This window comes from Charadrius vociferus, unplaced genomic scaffold (assembly GCF_000708025.1).
Source record: "Charadrius vociferus isolate BGI_N301 unplaced genomic scaffold, ASM70802v2 scaffold375, whole genome shotgun sequence".
In the NCBI taxonomy this organism is placed as follows: domain Eukaryota; kingdom Metazoa; phylum Chordata; class Aves; order Charadriiformes; family Charadriidae; genus Charadrius; species Charadrius vociferus.
Genome location: NW_009648440.1, coordinates 314,508 through 327,955, shown reverse-complemented (window position 1 = coordinate 327,955; position 13,448 = coordinate 314,508). Strand labels below are relative to the sequence as shown.

Below are 13,448 nucleotides of genomic sequence, written 5' to 3'. Positions count from 1 at the left end.
CCTGCTTTCTCAGCTTGCCAAATCGTTAACAAATGTTAAGCGGCAAAGGGAAAAAATGTGCCATTCGCTGATAAGGCAAAACCATTTGGACTACTAGAAATTACAGAGCAATGTGAAAGGTTCAAGCAAAATAAGGGACAGTGAAAAAGAAACTTACTGTAAATATTGATAAAAGTTAAGGAATATTGTAGCAATTAATATACATTTCTTATATATCCCGTAACTCTGGGAGACAGGCCTGCAAAAAGGACTACTGTTCACAGAAATTAAGGAAAAGCAGTTAAGGCAACAGGAATCCGTATTGCAGGAAAAGAATTAAAATCAGGCAATTAATGGCATACACAGGGAAGTCAGATTTTTAGCGGTAATTGATTGCTAGCATTCTGAAAGGGAGTAATTTAAAATCAGCTAAACCTTTACAACAGATGTTCAACTATGCAACAAATTATGCCAGCGGACATTAGTTAAGGAGGCATTTAGTATTGTCTCTGAAATATTTCAAAATGGATTCTCTTAAAAGAACGGGACAACCAGGGTGTCAGGCTTCTAAGTACTATTTACCACGTTAGTTATTCGAGAAAATGTTGAGATAAAAGTGGAGGGATTTCCTCGTAAAAGAGAGAAAGGAGATTTGCAGCCAGGAGGCTTTTGCATTCCCTGAGCTTTGACCACTTATGTTTAAGGTCAAAAACCACACACAGGATCAACACAGCACCTTCTTCTTTCATTTCCCCCAACCTTGTCCCCATCCCGCATTCAGCACACACACCTTGTAGGAGCGTCTGCATCCTAAGATGGCTACTGAATGACACGAAAAAAAAAAAGAATGTGCAAATCACTGGTAAGCAATCCATGGTGTTGCTTTCTCAATTCGCGCTATGATTGCATGGGTACGTAGTACTCAGAACTCGTTAGATCAGAGGTTTGGGGTTGGAGCTTTATTCAATGTGCAATTTAATAAATTGCTTAAGCTGCTTTGATCAATACTCATCATCATTTGGACACAAAATGAACACGAAAATACTTCTTGTTTGCAGACACCCGGAGTCAAGTAACTGGGGGACTCTGTTGATTCAACTCAACCACACAATGGAATCCCGAAGCTCATTCAAGCACTGTTCATCATTGCTTTTTATGCACTTCTAATATTAGCTTCAACTTTCAAATCCAAAACTATCAGATTTTCCAGTTAGTGCAAGAGCAAAGTATTCTAATTCTGGATGTACCTAGGTCAAATATGCCAAACACCTCCAATTTCCCACTCAAGTATTTTCTAAGAAAATCTCCCATAACAATAGCTTATCAGAAAACGTGAATGACTAGTAACTTCTAAGCACTATCAAACAATTTACAGGGATTTAGAAATATGCAGGGATTATCACAGTTCATACACAAAATTAATAACATCTTTTCTCGAATTCTAGCAGCATTTGTTCTGAACGATCTTCTTGCTTCACTTTGAAAATCATGTAGTTCTTCATCCCAATTTTAACAGTCACGTTACTTGTACAAAAATGGTAGGGAGGATATTAATAGCCTTCTCAATTATTAAAAAAAATACTTCATATCCCATGGGAAATTCTAGCTTCTCTGTGTTTTTAATAAGGGTAGGATTTCAGTTTACTGTGTTTGTGAGGATGGTCAAACACTGAATGAAAAACTCAGTGGGTCTATACAATCTGAATAGAAATTGTTTAGAAGTTAGATTATTAGACCTAATTTTCTTCTCTATGCAGGAAAACCAAGCAGGTGTAGTCCAAAAAGGCACGCATTAGATCTGTAATGAAAAAAGTACTGAAATGGAAACAAATATTTGGAAGTGATTACTTTAGTTTCCAAATCTTAAATACGAAGATTTAAACTGGATTTCTGCAGGATGCTCAGCAAGCAAAATCCTTTAGAGCTTTGAGTCTCTCAGACAATCACTTTTAGAGATGTCTGCTGTATATTTTGTCTTCTCTCTCAGGAGACTTGCATCTGACGTTCCTTATGGGATGTAGAGATTACTTGACATACATGAAAATGTACTTATTCAGTTTTCCTGAACTACAGCAATGGCTGTATGTCCTGTAATGATGTGGAATGTCCTTCTCAATTACTAATACCGAGTATTTGGCAATAAGGCAAGGAATGTCCCTTCATTTGGGTGAAATGCTAACCTTTTCAAAGTTGGAGTTTTGTAATTATTTCAGTAGGTCTGAGATTTCTCTGCATCTGGTATAAAATCAAGCCCATTCTTCATGACAAGCACAAAGGATTCATCTTGGGTTTGGTGGTTTGGTTTTTTTACTTTCTGTTTTGCAGATATTGCATGGAAAAGATTCCACATGGTTGAACTAAATTCAGACTGGAGCTGGCATTAACTGTGACAAAACCATGTTGCACAAAAACTTTCCATTCACTAAGATTTCAGAAGATTTCACAAGAACCAGTTGCTTGGCTCTTGTGGCTCTTAGAGGTGTCAAGACCTGGTTTAATACCTCTGATATTTATAAGATATTTATTATGTAAAATTTTTATATTCATGTGGTACACTGAAAATCTTAAATCATTTGTCAGACTTTTAATCAGTAAATCGTATTATGATAAAAAGCCCTCCCACATACAAGCTGCCATCCTAATAGAGAGACTTACAGTTGCATGTCAACAATTTAACCCAAATAGTCTTTGAAAAGGAAAAGTTCAGATTATCAGTGAGAAAAAAGGGTTTCAGCTTTCAAAATGTATTCACAGCATAGGAGTTGAAAAGGGTTTTGTTTTATGGGTTTTGTTTGCTTTAATGTGGATCTCCAGAAAGTTGCAGAACCACGTCTCTTTCAAAGGTTTCTGATGAACGCTAGGATCCTGGTTCTCACATGTAAACCCTCTATGTTTATGTACATTTTTTATTCAGCAATCTAGGAAAACTATAATTTGGATCGAATTCTTGCCCTAAATTATGCTAGTATATTGCTTTGAACTTTAGTGAGAACGAAGCTCCACCTTATCCAGAGTAGTTTGATATAAAGGGCATTCTACCCCCAAAATTGTTGCTGAGCTATTAAAATAAATTTTTTTCTTGCTGTCTGTCTTAAATTGCTGGATTTTGCTCCTGCCCTGCCACCTAGCAGACTGCCTCTGGAAAACAAAAAACAATGTCTTCTTAAAACTCTGTAAGGAAGCTTATTCAGACAGAAGATATGTTTACCTCTTGACTAAGGACACTTGAAAATTCCAAATGCTTGACATACTCTCCAAAATGAACTCCTAGAAAGTATATAAAACATAAATGACAAAACCACACATTTCTAGACCAGCTTTTTGAGTTGTTAGCCCATGAACATTAGATGCCCAAGGCATTATATTTTTTTCCCCTCTAAGGCATTATATTTTTGCCCATTGGGAATAAGACATGAAAATGGAAAATGACATGAACTTGTACCCACATTAATTCTGTTTTGTATTTCTGTGTTTGTCACAAACAGCAAGGCATGTAGCTCACTCAAAATCAATAGCGGTGTGAACTCATTTGGCCTCTCCTAGGACAACAGAATTGGCTGGCTGGTCAGAAGGACCTTCATGACGTCAGCTGGCGTAGCCTCCGCCGGTCTTTACAGTTGTGTTTGACGTGGCATAACGGAATGGTAACCTGACCTCATCAGCTCAGATACCTCCCTGTCTTTTGGGAAAATAGAGTTGTGCAATGTAGCCTGTTCCAGTACCTCCTGGCAAATGCAGGGCAACATTTTCAGTCCAGCAGTCACAGCCAGGTAAGTTGTACGTCAGACTCATTTCTTCCACTTGGGTTAAAACACAGGAATAGGCTTTCCAAGTAATCTTGCTGTATAAACTCAATGTTAAAAATTGTTTGCTGGAACGTGTAGTTTTCCAACACGCTGAAAAAGGAATAAATTTAACCCTGTGTCTTTGCAGTTCCCCAGGACTGCCTCAATTACAGTTTGTTCTCAATTGCTAAGCTGAGACAGTAGACAGCAAACCAGGTGCCTGATTAAGTATAACCTGTAAGAGAGAAAACGTTTATCACAGTCATTTATATCAATTCTCATGACTTCTGAACATCGTTAACTTCAGACGATGTACATAATACCAGCAACTAGGTATCTGTACCACAATAGAATACTGCTAAAAGCACAAAGCAGACTTCAGAGTTGAATTTCAGTGAATAAAATAGATTATGTAGTGGTCTGAACAAAGAGAGATTTGCATTTCTAAAGAATGTTAATCATTTTTACAGCAGAAAAAAAAAAAAAAGAGCAGAAATAAGTGCTGCTTTAATATTACTGTACCATTCTAACAAGTAAGCCTATACTTGAAAACTCTCAAGTGCGCGAACAAGAAACAGGACTGCATGATACAGCCTAATCCTGCAAAAGCAAAGGACTGGCACGATAGCTATCATTAACAACATACAAATAAAAATCATTGAAACAGCCATATATGAATGCAGACACTCTCAATCCTGCATCACCAGAAGTGAAGGGAAAAAAAAAAGAAAAAAAAAAAGAGTTTTCTATTTAATTGACTATAAATACAGTTAAGTCCCACAGTCCCAGTGAATTCAGTCCCACAGTTCCAGCACCTTCAGTGAGAAAGGCAGAAAAGAAGCTCCATCTGGTGGTGTGGTTGATTGTAACTGCTTTTAAATTTCATCTAATCACAAATTCATTCTTCTCCAGCAACCAAATGAAAAAAATGAAACAATCTGTAAAGGATCACGTGTCCTGCAAACTGAACCAGCATTGCCTAACACTTTAAAATCACAATTTAAAGAAAATCAGGACCTCCTTCTATTTGAAGCAAGCCAGACGAAGCCTTTCAATACAAGGCACACACAATGCTGACAGGGTACTAATCTAGGCTAGAAACAGATCATCAAAGAAAAATGAAAGTCTGTGTTATTACACTTCAAGAGGTCACCTGCAGCAGCCTGGGGTGGGGAGAAGAGAAGGCAGGAATCAGAGGTTGAAGGAATTAGAGGATGAAGGAGGAGAAGGAGTGTGAATGTGAAGTGAGCATTGCAGCTGAACCTGTCATATAAAAATTTATGGAAAGTTTACAGAGGTATTAAAAAATATTGGTAATAATTAAAAAAATATTGTAAGGAAACAAGCCATTCTTCAGTTAGTTTTTTTTTATAAGAAACTAACTTTCTTCAATGAACAAATGGCAATTTTGTTGGAAAAGACACTACTTCCCATCTTCAAAAAAAATCTTGAACTGTTCTAGCTGTAACAGATTTGCAACATCATGAAAACTAAAGCAGATGCTTTAATCACTTTTTTAAGCAATAAAACGACTGCATTTTAGGAAGTTGCTTTCTTCTTCCCTGCCTCCACTATGCTTGTATCGCCTGAGCTGTGAAAATGGCAGGCTTCTTGAATTCATCGACAAATGCAGCAGAGGAACGTGGATGCACAGAACAGCTTAGAAAAAATAAAGATCAGACTGACCAGTACCTGTACTGGATATTTGCAAAGAATTGCTGAGCAAAACTGGAGTGATGCTGATGGTCAAGTAAAATAATTTGGCATAGGCCTACAAATCATTTTAGCAAGTATTCAATTGCAAATATATGTGTAGATGCAGCATCTGAGTAATTTCAGTGAAGTCACTGCTTTGCACAATTGGGAGATATGTTGCCTCAAGCTGATGTTATAAAATGTTATAAGCATGATAAAATATAAAACTAATAAGCAAAATTATACTAGATTTAGCTACTGAAAGTCAATGCCTACTTTCATGTACAAACTCATGTCTGCTACTGCTCATTGAAGAACCCGTGGCAATTTCTTTCAAGACCAGTCCCAGTAGCCTAGACAACGTTTGTGCTAAACAATGGCAATCTTAAACACAGATAAACCTTGTCCTGCAAACTCAGGGGAATAAAATATACTTTGTCTACTCTTTTGTAGTACCTGCATTTCAATGGGGATATATGCTGCATTTTGTCAAATCAATAGATCATTACTTTTTTCTAAAAAGTAGAGCAGAGCTCAGTGTTAATTACTCACAAAAAATCCATGTTAAAGGAATGTTAAGAGTACAGATTTGAGCACCGATATGCTAGAAATTGGCCAAAGTCACATTGCCTTTGTAACCTTAATGCAGGCTTTTTGCATGTAACATTAGGTTATAGCCTTTAATTAGGCATTCTTAGGCCATTTTCCCCTCAGAACTGTCTCATTAAGCACACAAGATAGACAGCTCCTCGATGGTGTCATTGCTTTTCTCTACATTGCTCAATGTGTAGCTGTAGGACTTGTTTATGGAACAGTATCACAGTCCTGCTCCAGAGATGTGGTCAGATTTCCTCACGGGATCCTCCACAGAACTTAGCACCACAGTATCTTCCAAGTGCTTCAGAAATAGTAGGCTACTATGAGATGAAGTACTCCTGATTTCACAATTAGAGAGCTGAGCTGCGGAGAGATAAAAGTAAAAAGTGTCCATTTATTCTAAGTGCTCCTTTTGGAAGCGTGCAACGTGACTTTTGAAGTTGCTTATCAGCATATAAGATTTTATCTGTGTTCAGAGCATCACTCCTTTTGATTTCAGCTAGAGCTGTAAGTGCTCAGTACCTCAGAAATCTGACTGCTTGTGTTCTCAGGGCAGAAAGTTAGCAACGTGTGATAGGTAACCAAGTTAGTTTAAGTAATTTGCATAGCATTTCTAAGTGCTTTATGTGAGGAGCAGCAATAAAATTTACTCCCTTTAGACTAGAAATCACGTGCCTCCATGGCATGACCATCCTTTCCCTTCCTGCATTCTTTGCAATTCAAAGCAAATAAAGTCCAAGTCCTCCAGCCATGTAAGTAGTATGTGATCATGGCATTAAAGCCTTATCAAAGAACAAAATAATGATTTTGTATCATCATGAATGGGGATTGCAACCTTAATAAAGCTCTTTTGGGTGCTTTTTTCCCAGTTCCGGCTTGGCACAACTCAGGGCAGTTCCACTTATGAGCCATCTGCAGATACTACATAGTTCACATTATCATACAGTAAATATTTAAGAATAAATGTAGCTAAATATGTTGCCTTTGCTGGTATCTGGACTACTAATCTGCAGTAACTCTGCTTCTGTCTCCATTTTCGTATCCAACTAAAACAAAAAGACAAATCCCACATGGCTCCTATTTCTTTTTACTCCCAAACAGATGAGACATATAAAGGCTGCTACTTCCGTGATTCAGTACATAATTTCTAATGTCTCTATAAAATGATAGACTGTAAATGCAACCTAATGGTGCCAAAACTGAGTTGTTTTTCTTTGTACTTGGTGAAGCAGAAGGACTCAACTCACTTCAGTTTGAAAATATTTCACGAACAAGCCACATTTTAAGGAGTTCAAAAACAATTCAGTTGAAAGAAGACACTTTGTTTTCACAATAAAGATGTTCCTGAAGAAGAAGCACTGCCATTCACACCCCGCTCTGTCTCCCATCCAAACAACAGAAGTGCATGAGCACAATTAAAGTGAACAGAAAGTTTTTACTGCTCTATGTTATTCTCCTCGCAACAGCCGTAAGTAGGTCACTGTCCACTCATCATGTTGGACTTGTTGCTTTATACCACAAATAACTTCGTTGACGTTATGGGAGTAATTCCAGACTTACCCTGCTGTAAATGAGTGGAGGATATAACCCTGAGTCTTTTAAGTAAATCATAGACTGTAGAGTCTCAATTACCAATTCATTTCTGGTAGCTAATGTCCCTCTCCCCCACATACCATTCTTTCCTAATCATATAATCAGTCCTACACAGATCCTTTCCTTCCGAGGCTCCTACTCCCAGACCTAAGGATAACTGAACAATATCAAGAGTAGCCAGGCCAGTCTTAGGGAACCAAAATTTGGAGCCCTTAATTATCTTGTGGAGTGATTTATTAATCAGGCTGGAGTCATGAGGAAGAGTACCTTAACAACAACAAGGGGAAAGAATGAACTGATCAACTGAGCAAGAGTTTAAAAGCAATGGATTCATTTTCATTCTGAATTTTGAATGGATTCGGTGATTAAATTAAATTACCTCAAAGGCCTACTTCAAGAGTAATATTTTCTCCTTCCCAGTTTTCCTTTTTTACCCATTTTCCTAAAGATTGCACTTAATTTCACTTAATTTTATATGCTGTTTTCTACTTATCTCCCCAAGTGAAGAAAAAATGGCATTTCTTACTCTTCCCACTAGCAGGATGCAACTATTCCCCAAAAGAAGTCACTTCCTTCTCACTCCAAGAACAAAAGGGTTATCTTGGAAAAACGCAGCGTGCTTTTATTTAACTGTGAAGCCTGTCTTACTTTCAAATTTGAAGACTAATGATTCTATGGAAAATTCTATGTCTCTTTCCTGCCAAATACTCAGGGGGGTGTCTTCTCATTATGGTTTACGACCGAATCCATGTAGTCATCATTTCTTGATTCATACTACAGAACAGGAAGACCCATAACGTATTGGCACTGAACTGCAACAAGATGCAAGTTGCTTTCTTTATTTTTCTTTATTTGAGATGCCGTGTCTTCACGCTGATCCAATTTTTGCTGCTTACTTGATTGAATGGATGGTGCAGTTTCTTCTCCAGATTTTTCATCTAAGACAAAATTCCAGACATGTGCAAAGGCTTGCCTGTTCCCTAACACGTTTGGCCAGAAGCTGTAGCAGCCACTTTGGCAAGAAGTTCATCTGAACATAAACTGCTAGCAGTCAGAATACAAGGACACAAGCTCTAAAGAAAAAATTAATTATCTTTCCCATCATGGCAATCAACAGCTCATTTGCTGTGAATGGGTTGTATAACAAATGATGCAGAAGCTCCTTGGAGCTCAGGTAAAGAGCTGACCTGTATTAGCAGAGCTTTTATTCAGTTTTTTTCTCCAACACTTTATGCATGAAAAAATAATGGAGGAAAATTCACATTTTCCCCAGCCGCCTGGATACAATTGCATTTATAGGAAACACAATTGTTTTGAATTCACCAAAATTTAAATTTAAACCAAAATTCACAGATTGCTTGTCTTTCAAAGTGGTATTTTTAATATTTCATTCAAAATATGGACTTAAAACAAGAAACTGCGGAGTAGCTTGCCCCAATGGGCATCTTGTAAGACAGCATGTGCTTCGTAGTAGCCATTATGTGAATGACAATTGACCTGTTTAGAAGGAGAGAGAAGATGCATGAAAATTCCTCATCACCGTGTAGGGCCCAGCCAAAATCTGATCCTTAGGAGGCAAGTGGAGGTGAAGACTCTGCTTCAATACAAATGAAATACCCTCCTGCTCCCCAGAACCTTGTCAGATGAATTATCCTTCTCATTTATTCTCCCACTGTGTATCACAAAAGTGAGTGTGAGTTTTCCCAGCTTCTAGGGGGTTTTAACCCTAAAAGAAACAGATCAGGTGGTCAGGGTTCTTTTAAATTGCATTTAAACCAAATCCAGCAACTCAGTCCATGGTTAGCATTTACTATTCTTCCTGGCTTGAACAGCTGCTTTGGGGAGTAGCTTGGCAGAAATGTTTGTAATCTAGAAAAACAAGTCTAAGTGGGATCTTTTTTACAATCCATCACTGCTCTGAATATTTGGACCGAAGTGTGTGAAAACAGGATATAAAGCTAATGATCCACATCTTCGCCATCTTTCCACTTTCCTCAATGAAAAAAACAGTTGACACTGATCGAGTAAATTGCTGGTTTTCAGAGTCTTACACACTTTATTAACTTCGGATGAACAAGGCACCAGAGGTTTGTTTCTGTTTTGCAAAGTACTAATTACAACAGCCAAGGTTAAAACGTTTAGACAACTTCCTTCCTTCTCTTCTGCAGTCAACAATATTTAAGAAAGAAAAAAAATAGTGACTGAAAAGAAAAATATTTTGATTTATTTTAAAAACACAAACCAATTTCAAGATATCCGTGACAAATACTTGTTTAGATTTGATTTTATGAAACCCTGGGTATTTTAATAATTGTATTTTTAAAATCAGAAAATCCAGCAGAAAGAATGAGTTAAGGTTGCTCTTCAACAGTGAAAAAAATACATGAAAGAAGCAGCTGGGCTTTGCAACAAGAGATATTGTACAAAATGTGAAAATCAGAATTTTCTCTCCAAACTCAGTTATTTTATACAAAAGCAGAATCAAATTTTACCAGTCCCGGGAAATATTTTAGAGATCCTGCCCTACTCCAAGCTATTACCACAGGGTGCCTCAAGGCATTTCTTTCCTCTTGACTACAGCGTGTAACTCTCTTCAAGCATGAGGAAACTGAATTGCTGTAAAACTGCATTACCCTGTCACGGGTTTGAAATCCTGGGGAAAATTGTGATAGCTTTACAGGGGCTGTGTTGCTTCAATTATTTAAAGTTTAAAATGTCTTTTTTTTTTTTTAATGATATACAGAAACCCAATTACTCACAAAACTCTAACAACCACTATAAAAATGTCAGCAGTTACCAACAATTAGCATACATATATATAGCCCATTTAAAGATAGGGATATTCTGTATGTTACAGCACAGACTACTGGACTGCTAAATGTGTTTTTTTTTAATGTAGTTCAGTATCTTCAGGGAGTTCTCTGAAATACACATACTCTATAACAGGACAGCCAACGTACATGATTAAGGGTGGGTTAAAATTAATTGCCTGACATATGAACTAAACTCACTGAACAGTGATGTGAATCCTTCAATGCTCCACTGAGTGAACTACGCTCCTGCCAAAATCCCTAAAATGCTGAATTAACTTTGAATGTGCAACCATGAATCATGACTCTCTTGACCCTTCCCCAACATATTTTTCCCTCATTTCTTTCCCTCTCCATTTGTATTAGCAGAAAGCATAAATTGTATTAGCACAGAGAAGCTTACAAAAAAACCCCGAAACCACAAAAAAAAAAAACCAACCCAAAACCAACTCCACAGGCTGCTTTGAGCATAGCTGAATTTCCTCTCTGGATCTCTGCGCTTATTGATCAGAGGCTTGAACTTTTCACCCCTTTAGTAAAACAGGCTTTCTGATCATCGCAGCGTGATGCTTGTCTATGCACAGAGGCTTCTGCTTTCGGGTATGATAATAACTGACATTAATCACATAGTGCTTTTCCCATTAATGTTTGCATGCTTTAAATTAGAAGGCTACTGTGACTACATAGCCTTTTTTGGATTCCTAATAATCCAATTAATTCCATTTATACAGGGAATGTAAGTGTAGAATTCAGCCCTCCTCCACAAACGTTAATTTGGCAGTGACCTCATGATGTGTAGTTTCATCTCAGTCTCACACGTTGGAGGATACAAGCCACTGAGTTCTGGGCAGCAGTGTCTTTATGTCACTATACTAAACAAACACTCGAAAGCATGTGCACTGAAACAAGTGGGTCTGAATCCGCCTAATGAGCCAGAAGCGCTGAACTAGTAACTCCTCGGTAGCATCTCTCCTTCCATTGGGCAAGCACGGCTCTGTAACACAGACCTTGCAAGAACCAGCCTTTTCACACTGCTAGCTATTTATAGCTATCAAGTCAGCAACATCAGCCAGACCCAAACATAGACAGAGCACCAGAAAAGTGCAGTCTGTGCTAGAAGCGGAGCCTGGGCATACTGACCGCTGAAGCTGGAGCCGTAACATAAATTCACCAGACCGGAAATACAGATCTAGAAAATCTAAGAGCTACCTTTTTACTTCAGCCAAGCGGCCAATAACTGACCAGGTAGTGAACAAAAGTGCTTGAGTTACAATAGCAAACCACCAAGCTATTTAGCTGATGAACAAGTAAAATCACTGAAATATGAGTTCTGATCTGTGTAACACTGCAGCTGTTGAGCAAATGACCTTACCATAACCTATACTTTTCTATACTAGGCAAACTTCCTGTACTAATCTATACTGAATCTATACTATTTCCTCTTGGCATCTTACCACCTAAGGGAGGGGAATAACCAAAGTCATGTACCCCTGAGCGTTAACATCGAACGTCACATCTAGAAATAGCAGGTCAAGATCTCCCTAGGGCAAGCTTGAGATCTCTGGAACGACTGTCATCAAACTGGCATCAAAACCGAGAATCAGGTTTGCCAGCTTGATGGATGTCTGGTGAACAGACCTTAGTGGTGATTTAAGTAAGGTTACATACAGCCGTGTACAGTGTACAGAAACAGCTAATACCAAGAAAGTTGCGTGGTACTGTTTTAAACTAAATCAAGAGCCACAAAGCTAGGGGACCGGGGAGAAATACTACAGGAAGGTGGAAAGAGGAAATGTTTGTATATGCTTTATACAAAACATACAATGTACGAAATGAGCAGTGAGAGGACACATTGGAGGCAGGGCCCAATCCCACAACCTTCGCGCACTGTGCTTGCTAACCTGAGCTGTCCTATTTGGAGTGACAGCGGACACAAGATCTTCTTCATCATCTTGTAAAACTGCAGTTATTACTACAAATATATTCAGAGATCTAGCAGACCTTAAGCTTTCAGGAGGAATTGACATACTTGGTGTATCTCTGGGGGGGGCCTGATGAAATCAGATTGTATTTTGGTAGTGGCCTGTCGCAAAGGGCGCACACACCCCTGCAGCTCCTGGGGTTTACGTATAGCAGCTTTCCAGTATCTGGAGGGCGTGTACAAGGAAGCTGGAGAGGCACTTTTTGCAAGGGCATGTAGTGATAGGACGAGGGGTAATGGCTACAAACTGGATGAGTGCAGATTTAGAATAGATATTAGGGAGAAATTTTTCACTCTGAGGGTGGTGAGGCACTGGAACAGGTTGCCCAGAGAAGCTGTGAAGGACCCAGCCGTGGAGGTGTTGAAGGCCAGGCTGGACGGGGCTTGGAGCAACCTGGTCTGGTGGGAGGTGTCCCTGCCCAGGGAGGTTGGAACTAGGTGATCTTTAAGGTCCCTTCTAACTCTTAACCATTCTATGATTTCTCATATTTGCTGTTTGGGTACAACGATGCTTGATGTCTTGAAGGCTGCCCAGTGCCATCACCCACCCAAGGACACCCTTCTACCTGCCTGTTTTATCCCTCCAAGCATCCATCTCTCCTAAAACCATCCCCTAGCGCAAAACATGCCCTGGAAGCCTCCGATGCTCCCTCTCCACACCTCTGGGGACCAGCTCCCGCTTGCACAGCCACTCATGTAGCACACATGTGCTGTCACGGCCATGAACTGCAGCTGATGCACCACGAAAACTGACCCACTCCGGCTTTTTTTCCTGGACTCGCGAGGACCAAAACCACCACTGCTCACATCTACTGGGCGGGGAGGGGGTGGGCAAGGCCGCTAATGGCTGCCGCCCCCTCGGCGGGGCCGCGCATGCGCACTCCTACCGCCCCTCCGCTCCCGCCGCGCTCTGCGGAAGTGACTTCATCGCGCAGCCCCGTCCCCGCCCCTCCTCCCTCTCGCTGGCCGTTCCGCGCAGTCTCGCCTTCCCGGGCGGGGGGGGCTTTG

The 13,448-nt window shown here is 39.5% G+C and overlaps 1 protein-coding gene across 1 annotated transcript in view; it reads left to right on the top strand.

Annotated features, from left to right (window-relative positions):
- Window positions 1–878: 878 nt before the first annotated feature.
- Window positions 879–13,448, top strand: part of RPP40 (ribonuclease P/MRP 40kDa subunit) — a 24,855-nt gene continuing 12,285 nt past the window's right edge. The window contains exon 1 of the mRNA XM_009885422.1: window positions 879–890. Within this exon, the coding sequence (XP_009883724.1) occupies window positions 879–890 (12 nt within the window). The remainder of the gene's footprint in view (window positions 891–13,448) is intronic.